Raw genomic sequence first — 13,023 nt, 5'->3', positions numbered from 1 at the left:
AACCCATGCTGTAAACAAATTAAATTATCTGTTGTGCACTGTCTCTGATGCATAAATTGATATCAGTATCAACATTGGGGCCACAGGTAATGTTTTTAAGGTGCTGTAGACTGTATATAAAAGATGGATGTAGGTTCCAGGACTAAAAAAAAGTATGTGTGGATTTGTGTGCATCTAGTTGCAAAGAGAAGTCCAGTTTAATAGAATGAGAAAGTGGTCCTTAGCTTGTTTGCCTAGTAAAAGCTTTCCTGATGAATTTAAGACCTTAGCGTGTAGATTCAAGCCTTGCTGAAGACAAGCTGGTGTTCATTTAGTGAATTATAGTTCCTATTCGTGTCTACAAAGATAATACATTGAAATGTGGCCTCCAAGTTTGTCATTATCTTGTTTTAAAAGAGCTAAGATGGTGAAAATGCTCAGTTTGAAGCTTCACAAAACAACTGGCGATGTCACAGAGGTTACGCCTTTTATATACAGTCTACGGTTGTATCATGGGACAGTATATAGAAATGCATAAAGACAATATTTGCAAAAGGTTGTGCATTCCAGTTTATTTTATATCAAATTTCCCCTTAATCAAACTCTGATGTACAAATTAAAACTGAGTCTTAACATGCATTACAGAGTCTTGCGATGTCAGAAGTGAAGTTTCAAAATTGAATGACAGTAAAAACCCGTATAGATGCCAATCCCTAACCTCGCACCTACCCATCCCTCCCTGCATCCCAGGATTAAAACAAGATTGTTTTGAAGTTGTTGTTTTTTTCTTTTTTTCTATTTTTAAGTATTTGTGGTGATGTAGCAGAGGGCCAAACCAACAAAACTCTTGGCTGAATGCAACTCATGTTGCCATGGTCATGTAATCACTTGGCACAGACTGCATGCAGCTCCTTCAGATCGCCCATAACCAGCCACTGTGAAGGGGCGTGTGTTTGTGACATTAATGATACCAAATTACACAGCAAACAACATGGGGAGGGGGTGGGGGCTGATTTTGTTTTTTTTCCATCACGCAGAAAAGACAAACCTCACCATCACTTACTGCCACACATGCAAACGTGCTGGAGAGCACGATGTGACATTCACATCTAATGAGAGGAAATGGGGTGGAGGAGCATGGAAGGGCTAAAGCAGTGTCTTTCCTCTTCTCGGATGCAGAGGAGCCAGCGGATTGATCGCACGTTGATTCAAACAGAAAATCATTTTGCATGGTAGCTTCCTAGGTCCTTACATTGTAAACATTGACCTGTTAAAGCTGAGAGCTAATCTGCTAAGCAAGTTTAGGCTCATGTCTTAAAACATGTTAGTGAAAGCGTGACTTCATTAAAACTACCTAGCATGAATTATCTACAAAGTGTCTCTGTCTGAGTGCAGAGTGAAGAGAAGCAGCATTTTACCATCATCAGAACCCTGTCGTGTTGCCTAAACCCTGTGTTACTGGGTAAAACTTCCACGCCCACCTCCCCATTCACACACAGAGTCAACAGTTACATTCCTACAGTCCTTTGTCACAACACACAGAGGAAATTCCCTGTAGTAGTTTCAAGAATAATGCAAAGGAAGAAGCCCTGTTGCCCTTCTACATGACCACAGGAGACACTTGGTTTAGCGTCACGGGTGGAGCAGATGAGGACGTACCTCATCGGAGATGTGACGAGACAGTGTCCGAGGGGAGACGGGAGGGAGATCGGGAGGTTAAGGCACTTCAAGTCTCCCGATGATGGGGGCAGGGATGATGGTAACATGGGTGTTGCTCTCCAGTAAAAACTAGAGCTACATTTGGGTTTAGCTCCTCTGTGTGTGTTTCCAAAGGTTGACAAAAGCAAAAGGCAAAGCAAAATGTGAACTCCATCGGAAAAAAAAGAAACCTGATAAAGCAGAGGTAACAGTGAGGTGAAGAGGACCTGTTCTCTGTCTTTGTGAGCGAAGTGAATGAGTGACACACGCCTGCATGTTTTTCAGAAGTTCTAGTTTTTGTATGCATGTGTGTGTGTAACCTTGGCACCTAAAAATAAAAACCTGCTCCTGAGCTCCCCTTCAGGCAGCACTGATGGCCCACCACAACTGATCTGCGCTCTTCCAGATCAGCTTTTTCCTGCATAAGGCTCGAGTCCCTAATCCTCTGCAGTAATTCAATTCATCCAGATTCAAAGAAAAGTGGCATTGAAAATAAAACAAAGCGACAAAAAGAATAAAATCCAGAACACGAGGCCGCTTGTCAGCAAGGAGGAGGAGTGGAGGGAGAGTACTGACCATGGCACTGCTTGTTTCAGATATTCTGAGGGTCTGGAACCGTCATACAACAGGACCAGCCCCCTACTGCATCCCGATGGCTACACTGTGGTGGCCGAGGGTCAAAGGTCAAGTCACAGGCAGACTGGCTTGCCATCAGGGCTCTCATGTGTTGCATAAGTGGCACTGCAAATATAAGTTGTTAAAAGCAAAAGAAGACGAGGCTCTAGAGGAACTGACCAGTGCTGCTGTACATCACAACAGAATGGGTTGGACTATAAAGTGCATACTTAAACCCACCCTCCCTCCCGAGTGCTCATATGTGGAGGTGTTCCTGTCTGTAAGTTCCTCTAGAGCAGCTAAATGTGACCTCCCGCAATTTGCATGGCTGTGAGAGAAGAGCACAGGACACTTTAAAATATTATCTTACACTGGAAATAACATCTATGGAACAAAATCTTTACAATATGAATATGTAGATAAATTGGCAAACATGAGCAGAAAATTGTTAAAACACAACCCAAACCCATCCTCCACCTTGCTGTCATTCTGAGTGAATGAATGAATAAAAGGATAAACTGAAGTCATCCATGATTGTGGAAGGTTATTTGCACTTCCCACCCTAATCAACTCTGCTGCCCTTTATGATAATGCATCTCCATCATCGCCTTGGCTCATGTGAAAGGAAGTAATTCATGATTTATTCATAGCTCCTTCGTTGCCTTAGCGACCGAGACAAATGTTCTGATTGGCTTGCTGTGGAGTCCTAAATGTCCTGACCAATCAGAGGCAAAGTGCAGCCTTTTCGAATGGCTTCCCGGAGCTGCCTCTCCTTTGGAGGGATCCCACTGGTAGGACGACCTAGGGGTCCACGTCTTCTAGATCGCTCTTAGAATCACCGAGCATCATGGGAGACTCTGACCCCTGTGGTAGAATAGAGGGAAGTTGGATTAAAAAAAAAAGTTGAATTATCCATCTGTTAGGCAGAGCCAGTAGGATTATAATTTCTATTCAACACACCGATTGTCTATAATGTTTTTATGTGAGCACAAGTGACAATCTGGGGCTGTGTGGGCTTCCTGACAGCCCCAGCGGGAGTTGGAGAAGAATGAAACAGCTTCAAATCCACCTCTAATAATAACCGTGGGCGGTAACAAACTGCCTTTATAGCTTTTGACAGAAGCCAATGAGATGATCCATTTTTGCTCTATTCTTCTCTTTCGGGCTTATGTGAGCTGAGCGGGAACTGCTTTAAAACCATGAGTCATTTGAGAGCTCCACTGTTCTAAGCTGCTCGTTTGGATGTAGCTGAGAGATACCTGTCGGAGACTGCGGTCAGCGTTTTCATTCGCCGGGCTGCCGTCAGAACCATTACTGCTACCAGACTGCTCTTTCTCATTTAACAATGCTGTAGCATAGGCCAAGGTATCCTGCAGAGTGTGACACACACACACACACACACACACACACACACACACACACACACACACACGGAAAATAAACAGTATGAGTGACTGTGAGTGTAATAGGAGAACTGGAGGTCGTTGATATACGGTATTTTTGTGTGTGCGTGTATTTACCTGTGCAGAAATTGTGCGCTGGAAGGTTTTATTGGTGGATGTCTCATTTGAGACGTTGCTCTGTGGAGTCCAGTAATGTTCTGTCATCTGAAGGCAGAGAGAGTCACTGTGAGCATACAGCATAATTTACAGTTCTTCATAAGTGCCATAGTGGTTAAGCCAAGTGTCTCCTAAACAGGGGGCACTGTAAAGACTCTCGTTTAGCTCCAGTAATATGAAAATTAATGACGGAACAAAACAATTAATATACTGAGTGAGCTGTGAACAAAACTGTATACAGAAAGAAACAATAATGATAATAAATATGACTTAAAAGAGTTTTAAGTTCAGTTCGGAAAAACAGTTCAGTTACCTAAAGTTCGCTGTAATGAATAGAAAATAGTAACTGTATAGTCTGCATACAACAATGCTGTTTTTATGTTAGTTTATTGTTTATCTATTACTTAAATACTTTGGTGTAGTACGAATGGCCATGGGGGAGGTCTTTGTAAGTAGTAAAAGCGGTAAAACTTATGAAAACACAGTTAAAAGTCCAAAGTCGATCCTCCCCTTCACATTTTCCAATGCAGTCCAGTGGGCTGATTTGCTGAGCTGATTCTGGCCCTCGGACCTTATGTTTGGCACCAAGTGGTAACTAATAAAGGCAAACTTTACTAAACTATCATTTAGCTAAATGAAAAAAAGTTCTAAAAATAAAAATAAAAATTTATGCCGTGCTAAACTGAGTTCAGATTTAAACTAATGTTTGAAAGGCTGATTAGTTTTTAACAACACAGTGTGTCCGAATTCACCTGTAAGAACTTGGAGGTTATGTTGGATTAAATAATAAGAAGGGAATGGGAAACACTGAGGTTTGGGCTTAAAGGCACTGGGGATTTTTTTTTTGGCTGCTGTCCTCCATCCTTCTCACTTCTACTGTCAATTACAAAAGCCAAAAATGCCTCACACTAATGTGATGTACACTATATGGATAAACGTACTGGGCCACCTACAGAAACTGGTTGCCCATGGAAACCCAGGCTATGAAGCTCCCAGCCCACAGTTACTGAGCTGATGTTCATGGCAGAGGTGGTTTGGAAATCTGCAGTTACTGAATCATCAAGTGTTGGCATCTCTTAAGCACTATGCAACTCCTCTTAGTAACCTTATGTGATCTTCCATTTCATGGCTGAGTTGTTGTGGTTCTGAAACATTTTCTTCTTTCCCAAATGTTTAGAAATGTTGGGTGCAATGGGACTGAAAACATGTCACTTTAAAGATTAAGAGGTGTGGCCCTGTACTTTTGTTCATGTAGTGTAGGTCAGCGGTCCCCAATCCCCGGTCCTCAGACCGGTACCGGTCCGTGAGTCGTTTGGTACTGGGCCACAAGAGTTGAGGCTCAGGTGTGAAATGTATGGTTTTCAGGGTTTTTATCGGTTTTCAGCGTTATTTTGTTATCGTTTTTATCATTAACTCTGTTTTCCTGGGTCTTTTCACGTGTGTTATGAATAAATCTTCTTTTTTTCGGTAACGGTACTAGTTTGATCTTGTTGTATTTATCCGCGACACCTGAAAGGCCGGTCTGTGAAAATATTGTCGGGCATAAACCGGTCCGTGGCGCAAAAAAGGTTGGGGACCGCTGGTGTAGGTGGTCCTACAGTATTTCTTAGGCTTGCCTTTTTCTGGAGCCACTGCACCGCCCAACTCCAGGTACCAGACAAGTCCTTGAAGTAGTCCTTAGCTTGAGGACACCTGGAGAGTGGGAGGGATGAAAGCAGGGTCAGAATTATGTTGGTAGGTTAATCTGCTAATACTACTACTATTACAGTTGATAATAGTTCACACTGGGGGAAAAAAAACAACAAAAAAACCCCACATAACAACCAAATATTTTTCTGCCCAAGTCTGATCCCTAAACCGCATGTACTCACTTTTGAGCTAATGTGACCAGGAACTTAACACACTGGTAGCAGCGCCTGCTGTCCACATTGTTGCTCTGCTGCATCAAAGCTATGGAGAAAACACATTATGAGCTACAAGGATTTGTACACTGTTGTCAATAGGAAAAAACAAAACAACAGACATACCTAATAGACCTTTCTCTGACTCAAAAGCATACTTGAGTCTCTGGGATTGCAGAGGGTCTTCCACTACCTGTGGAAAAGATTTAAATGAAGTTAGGAAATGTGAGACGTCATAGTGACCACGCAACATGAAAGATCAACAGAGGAAGGGTCACTGAAGGATGTTACTCACTAGAAGCTCCTGCAGCATCAGAAAAATGTTCTTCAGTTCATGAGGTGGAGCTGTCTCCAGCTGTGTCTGTGAAGAGTACAAAACAATTTAGTGCATACTGACTGTGGAGTAAATGTGGTTGAGCTGCTTTTCAGAGATTCTTACTTTGAGTAACTGCAGAACTCCCAGAGAGAAGGGCTCATTACAGAACGAGCTGTAGGTCACCATCTCTATCAGGAGAGACAGTGCGCCTGATAACTCGCGCATTGCAAACATCACCTGTTGGGTATTTACAATTGACAAAATTGTCAATCAAAGAGCTTCTGAGTCTTTTCTATTTAATAATGAAGAAGTAAAACATTGAACTGATGGTTTTTATCTTACCTCTAGAAGGTAAGGCTGTCCTTCTGGAGTAAAGAGTGAGGCAAGGATGTCCGCATGGAGAGGGAGAAGAGGGGTGGAGGACAGGACACTACTCAGGCGCAGCTTAAGCCCTCCGGGAGCTACGTGAGGAACAACAGGTGATAAACAAACAATCACAATAAGACTCAGGCTGTGTCAGTAGGTGCACATTTGTAGTAGTGTGAGAAACAAATTTAGGTGCATCACCCTGTGTGCGCTGGGGGCTGAGGTCAGAGTGCAGAGTGATCAGGGCCAGAGTGCTGTGCAGGTGAAGAAACTCCCGAGCCTGAGCTGGACTCCACCTTCGGTTCTGTAAAAACACAAAGTAAAACCTCTCTGCCTTTCTTTGGAGGTTTTTTTCTACGTATACCCAACTGAGAAGTGCCCTCAATACAGACCCAGAACTCGCTTGAGAGATTATATACCTCATTTTACCTGGGAATGACTTGGGATCTCTCTAAACTGTTACTATTGAGAAGGATGTCTGGAATACCTGCTTAACCTGTTACCACTGCAACTCAGTGTTGGATAAGCAAAAAACTTACACTTTGTTTCCTGAGTGTAATTCAGTGAGTGGAAAAGTTGAGTTAAAGTGAAAACATTAAGAATGACAAACATATGAAACACGCAGTGTGTATTATGTAAACTGTACCTGGTTGTTCTGCCTATTGGGGCCCAACAGAAAGATGAGCATCCGGCGATACGCCGAGTGTTTCAACAACAACTGACAAGGACCGCAACCCTGAGAGAGGGAGGGAGAGAGTGAACGAAAAATAGAGAACACTCAGGAAATCAAACAGTCATTAAATTTAATGGCTTGTACTTAAACACTCAATTTTGAAGAATTACCCTCTGAGCGAAGTTGCTGAAGAGGTTGAAATACTGCGCACAGTTCTTCACATTCTCAGGAACATCTTTGTCCAGTAAGGAGAGCAGAGCATCTGTTAAACTGTCTAGTCCTGGATCTCCAAACTGAAGTGCACTCTCCAGAGTCTTTTCGAGGATGGATGCAACCACCACCCTCACCTCTCTTACACTGCACTCCAACAGACAAACCCTAAGGAAATGTCAAAACCATCAATATCAGCACTCCAGTGAAGGGAAATAAACCTCTAAGGCAGGAACTTCAATTAACATGTCTAATGTCTTATCATAAGACACTCAGTATCTTATGATAAAATCTGAAAGGACAGACAAGTCTGCAACACTGTTCATGTGGGAAATTTCTTTGTTGTACTTTGTTTAACAGTTCTGGCTGCTTTGGCCTTGAGGCACATAGTTAAGTGTGACAATCTGTACCTCTGTTCTACGGGGAGGGGTGTGGTATGTAAAGGCAGCTGTGGTGTACTGTTGCCCAAAACATCCGATGTTCGACAACCAATCCTGTCTGAGGATCATATGATCACCCCATGCTTAAACATCAAGTAGTGTAAGACAACACCTTTCTCCCAAACACACGCTTTGGGAAACTATCCCGTGGTTCTAAATGTTTACATTCCAGAGAAGGACTTGCTTTTTTTTAGCCAATCAGCATTAAGTCAGTGAGCACCAAGCACACAAGTGTTTAATATCTCTACTGTCAGTAAAGATGCAACTGTAAGTATGCTCCAAGACTTTTGCAGTTATACTGATGAAGTGTGCAAATATAATAAATTATATAGCATTAAAACACTCCAGAGATAATGTGTGTGGGCATTATATATTTAGTAAAGCTTTAGGCGTTGTAGGAAAAATAATCAAAGCGGAATTATTTGGCCCTGGTCAGAGAGTTGAATGTGCATTGATTAGAATGAGGGCGCAATGCTTGGAGCCGCCAAGTCTAAAGTATCGCATATCACTAGGACAGCTACAAAAATGCTGTACTGATCAAACCTAGGTCAAGCTTCTGCAAAAGCAGTCCTACAAACATGGATTATGGTAAATGGTAAATGGCCTGTATTTATATAGCGCTTTACTAGTCCCTAAGGACCCCAAAGCGCTTTACATATCCAGTCATCCACCCATTCACGCAGACATTCACACACTGGTGATGGCAGCTACATTGTAGCCACAGCCACCCTGGGGCGCACTGACAGAGGCGAGGCTGCCGGACACTGGCGCCACCGGGCCCTCTGACCACCATCAGTAGGCAACGGGTGAAGTGTCTTGCCCAAGGACACAACGACCGAGACTATCCAAGCCGGGGCTCGAACCGGCAACCTTCCGATTACAAGGCGAACTCCCAACATCCACACCTGATGCAGACATAACTGTACCCTGTCATTTCCACTTTCAAGCAGCAGCAATATAGTATCGCTATCTAAACAATGTAGAAAATTGTTTCAATATTTCATATTAGTCATGAGAAATATAATGTGACAACAGCCCTGTGGGTTAATTAGTTGGCAGGAATGTACTAACTTGACGATTTCGCGGCCCTCTGGTCCCACCAGGTACTGCACCATCCACTGGCATGCCTCACTGCTCTTAGACAGCAACACCTCCACTGTCGCCATCCACTCCTCTGTGTCCACCCTGCAAGAGACACACAAATACAGATATAATGTTGCTCCTCATGAAGGTGCTCAAATTTAACACATGTGGATGCATGCAAGTGAAATCACCTGAGTTTCTTTTTGGTGTGCAAGTAGGTGTGGAACAGAAAGTGAACAGCCAGCTGAAGACTCTCTTTGGCCATTGGCTGGTAGCCTGGATGCTTCAGTTTTGTCTGCAAAAGGAACACAGCTTTTTAAAACATCACTGATTATCATACTGCATGTTATTTTATGTATATAAACACTATGGTATTGCATTATAGCATATATAATAGTAATATTGCAATGGCTGTGGGTTCCATTCTGCATCAGCACTCACAATATTTAAATAATTATCATTCATGTATGTCAGAGTATCTCTCTCTAATGGCAGAATGCGATCTGTCATTAAAGGTGAACAGTACTCTGATTCCTATAAGGAAGTGCAGTTACTGTAAAATGCTGACCTGCAATAAAAGCATTGCCTCAGAAAAGCAAAATACACACTGTTTTTTCAGTTGTGTAAACACAGACCAAAGGTGAAATCCAATATTTTACTTGCATCTACTTCAAGTACCAGAGAAAAACAAACTGCTGAATATGTGGAAGAAAACTTTTATCTAACTTGTTTTATGTCTTTTGATTACAATCGTCAAATACATGAAGCTTAAAGTGTTGTGTATCTTCAGTCTGTGTTTATGTATAATTAGACAAGCCAACAGAGAAACATACTGCATTGACTGAAGCCAGGGAAAGGGTGAAGTTGAAGTAGTCGCTGTTGTAGACATCTCTGTTTCTCATGAACTTCAGATTCTCATCTCTCACAATCTGCACAAACACACAAACAAAGCGGTGAGACAACTATGAATATTTAAAGCAATTCTCTCTCTAATATAACTCGTGTTTAGCTCATGTAAAGGCAGATTTTGCTTTACCTGATAGATGCTGACGGGCATTTTCTCTACAAACAGGCCCTTCTTCTCTCCCTTGCGGACCAGACGGGTGAGGAGAGTGAGACGGTCATTGTTGGCTCTTGGGGGGCGTGGAGAGGACTGTGGGGAAACATCAGGAGAAGATGGAGCAGACCTGGGAATAAAGAGACAACATAGATGGTTCATAATAGTTAATGCACTGGAGCCGTTCCCAACTGCTGTTCTTCTGACAGTGTTCATATACAAATATGACTCGCATCATGTGATTAACATCCGTGATGTTTCATTAAAGTTTCTGTATAATGCATATAAATGAAGTCTTTGTAAATAAGTCTTTAACTGTCAGCATCAAATCTATCACCTACTGCCTGCGGTGACATTTTGCTGACTGTTGCACATGGATGTATGAAAAGATGACAGATGCATTTTCAACAGTCCAATGAGAATGTTTACAAGGTGACTGTGGTACATATGGAAATTTGACTCACAGTGAAAGGTCCTCAGCTTCCTGTCTCATGATGCTGACTCTGCTCTTTTTGGGCAGAACAGGCGAATTCTGGTCGCTGATCTTCTGATAAAACAGCATGTAGGCATTCCAGTATCTCCTCCGCACGTCAGGGTAAGGGTTGGCTGAGCATACATCAAAGTTATTTAAGATTTTGTACTTGTGTGTACTGCTAATCCACATAAAGTAAAGTAATGTCAGCAACTTACACTGGTCATAAACCTTGGGACGATACTCCCCACCGAAGCACTCGTACTCCAAAGTTTCGTCATTCATATCGAACTCTTCTACCACGTTGTCATTGAACTTGTACCACCGACCACGCGCACCACCGCTATTAGTAAACAAAGATGGATGACAAAAAAGGATTTTGAGAAGATAAAGGAGAAAGAGAGACATACTGGAAACTCTATGAAGTTTAAATAATAACCTAATGCAAAAACTTAAAAAGCTTACAAGCAAAAAAACAGGATCTTCACTCATGTATGTACCCAGCACTATATGGACAGCACACCAGATTAACCTACTGGCAGATCACAGTATTCGCTTGCATCTATCCAGCTCATCTGCTAAGTTTTTATGTCACTGTTCTTGGCTTTAAACCCACACAGATCCCTACCTGACATAAACAATAAGTGACTAAAAAACAGCTTCAGAATGTGTCTGATTTCCTGGAAAGTAAGCATCATCCTGAGAACAGAATTTCTTAAGCATGGAAAGGAACAAGAAAATGAGTGAGAGCAGGGTGCCAAATACAAACTTCTGTGGGCTCTTTACATTCCACTTCTCCAGTAAGCACGACTGCCTTCCAGAGCCAGACATCTGGAGATGCTTACAAACTAATCCAGGAGCCCATACAAAATCTGATACTGCATTCATATGCAAGACCCAAGGAGGTCTTCTAAATTCTGCCTGGAAAACTAAAGCAACCAATTAATGTATTCCACCAATTGCTGGTTAGGTACTCCTTATGTAAAGTAGCAAAGAGAAGGAAAAATACAATTAGGAAAAGCACATAGCTCTGCCATTAGAAAACGATTCCTGTGAAATGAGGTAAGACTGACTACAGTGTCTCTTACCGTCTATCTTTAATAAAAGAGTAGTAGTGGCCAGCATGCGCCTGACCACTGTGGACAACAACTCCCACAAGCTCATAGTTCTCAGAAATTGTGACTTTTTTCCTGGGTGACCCTCCTGAGGTCCCGTCGCCTCTCCCCTCGCCTCCCTCTCCGCTGCAGTCTTGACGAGCCATTCCAGATACAGTGTAGGGCTCCATGTTGAGCACCCAGGGGAACTGTGAAACAATGGAAACAACCTTAATCCCAATCACATTTACATTAAAGTTAAGGAGGCTGTAACAATATTAGGAAATGTGATTTATTAGGTACAAGTGTTTGATCTTCATACCCTAATCTGCTCATCATATTTGATAGACCGTCCGCTTTCCCAGTCGAAGCCAAAGCGCATAAGGTGAATACAGAGAACACTGGGCAGGGATTTGATACATGTCCTCTTCACTGTGGTCCTCTGTACAAACACACACACTAACACTTATAAGCACATATGATGTCAGTGCTGTATAAAAGCATGAAGGGGAGTGTACAGACCTTCTCTTTGCATTTCTCACAGTAGTAGGCATTGCTGCCCTCTAGCACCTCTCCTCGGACAAACTGGTCTAATGAGATCTCTAAACTCTGACAAGAGGTCACTCCAAGGTTCAGTGCCATGAATGTTTCCTCACGCTCATATCTGTGCAAAGGATGTTTGTGAGTCAAATTTCATGCATAAAGAAAAAGATTTGGTAAATTCTACACAGTAAAAACCTGTGGCTCACCGGTGAGGACAGTCTTTACAGATCTTCTGGTCAGAGAAAATTCCCTGGAATGTGTTTTTGAAGATCTGGTCTCGACCCATTTTCTGGTGGAAAAAGTTTGTCATTGACAAATTAAAGTTTCTAATCAAGTGACGACAGTGTTTCTTTAGTGTGTGAGTTATACCTTGAGATGTTCGTCAAGCTGATCCACCAGGCTAGTGAAAAACTCATAGGCATCCTGCTGTTCTCTTACATATAGCTCTTTGTTCCACATCTTGAAGATCTGCAACAGAAATATTATGCATGTTTATACAGTTACATATCTATTGATAAACTGAGTTTTGTCACTTTAGTTAATGACACTCAGTTGTGTCACTATCCAAGATAACAAACTCTATATGTGTTACACAGACTTTATAGACATAATGATTACAGACAGCACAACATGGTCCATCATTAGGACTTATTAAAACCCCCCACATAATTTTACATGATTAAAAAAAAATACAAGAAACAGCGATGAACTCCAAGATTGTGCAGAACCTCTTGCAAATTAAAAATAGAACTTTGTCTCTGGTTTCTAAATGATTTAACAGTGAACAGACTTTTACCTTCCAGAAGTTCTCAGGTACATAATACTGGAGTTTGCTCTCCATCAGATGGCCAAATAGAGACTGAACCTGATAGAAAACACTCTCTTCAGGCTGGTCTGTGTCATCTTCAATGGACAGGAAAGCCTAAAACAAAAAAACATGGTATTGTAGTCACAGATACTGGTGTTACTGCTAAGTATCACATAATGTATGGAAAAAAAAATTAAGTAAACAGTTCA

General features: G+C 42.0%; 1 protein-coding gene across 3 annotated transcripts in view; it reads right to left on the bottom strand.

The window, feature by feature from the left end:
* Positions 1–525: 525 nt before the first annotated feature.
* usp24 (ubiquitin specific peptidase 24) overlaps positions 526–13,023 on the bottom strand; it is a 34,934-nt gene continuing 22,436 nt past the window's right edge. For all 3 annotated transcript variants that reach the window (XM_085399480.1, XM_085399481.1, XM_085399482.1), the window contains 24 exons: positions 12,803–12,928; positions 12,376–12,474; positions 12,213–12,295; positions 11,986–12,127; positions 11,786–11,905; positions 11,458–11,672; positions 10,588–10,712; positions 10,362–10,503; positions 9,877–10,027; positions 9,674–9,769; positions 9,032–9,135; positions 8,829–8,942; positions 7,278–7,485; positions 7,081–7,170; positions 6,636–6,738; positions 6,411–6,529; positions 6,192–6,305; positions 6,048–6,113; positions 5,879–5,945; positions 5,723–5,801; positions 5,468–5,543; positions 3,813–3,899; positions 3,552–3,662; positions 526–3,156 (listed from right to left, as the gene is read on the bottom strand). In XM_085399480.1, coding sequence (XP_085255606.1) covers positions 3,094–3,156; positions 3,552–3,662; positions 3,813–3,899; positions 5,468–5,543; positions 5,723–5,801; positions 5,879–5,945; positions 6,048–6,113; positions 6,192–6,305; positions 6,411–6,529; positions 6,636–6,738; positions 7,081–7,170; positions 7,278–7,485; positions 8,829–8,942; positions 9,032–9,135; positions 9,674–9,769; positions 9,877–10,027; positions 10,362–10,503; positions 10,588–10,712; positions 11,458–11,672; positions 11,786–11,905; positions 11,986–12,127; positions 12,213–12,295; positions 12,376–12,474; positions 12,803–12,928 — 2,700 coding nt within the window. In that variant the 3' untranslated portion in view covers positions 526–3,093. The remainder of the gene's footprint in view (positions 3,157–3,551; positions 3,663–3,812; positions 3,900–5,467; positions 5,544–5,722; positions 5,802–5,878; positions 5,946–6,047; positions 6,114–6,191; positions 6,306–6,410; positions 6,530–6,635; positions 6,739–7,080; positions 7,171–7,277; positions 7,486–8,828; positions 8,943–9,031; positions 9,136–9,673; positions 9,770–9,876; positions 10,028–10,361; positions 10,504–10,587; positions 10,713–11,457; positions 11,673–11,785; positions 11,906–11,985; positions 12,128–12,212; positions 12,296–12,375; positions 12,475–12,802; positions 12,929–13,023) is intronic.

Source organism: Rhamphochromis longiceps, linkage group LG23 (assembly GCF_057381845.1).
Source record: "Rhamphochromis longiceps isolate RC_006_pf linkage group LG23, R_longiceps_female_GT1.1, whole genome shotgun sequence".
Classification (NCBI taxonomy): Eukaryota; Metazoa; Chordata; class Actinopteri; order Cichliformes; family Cichlidae; genus Rhamphochromis; species Rhamphochromis longiceps.
This window is presented reverse-complemented; position numbering and strand designations above follow the sequence as displayed.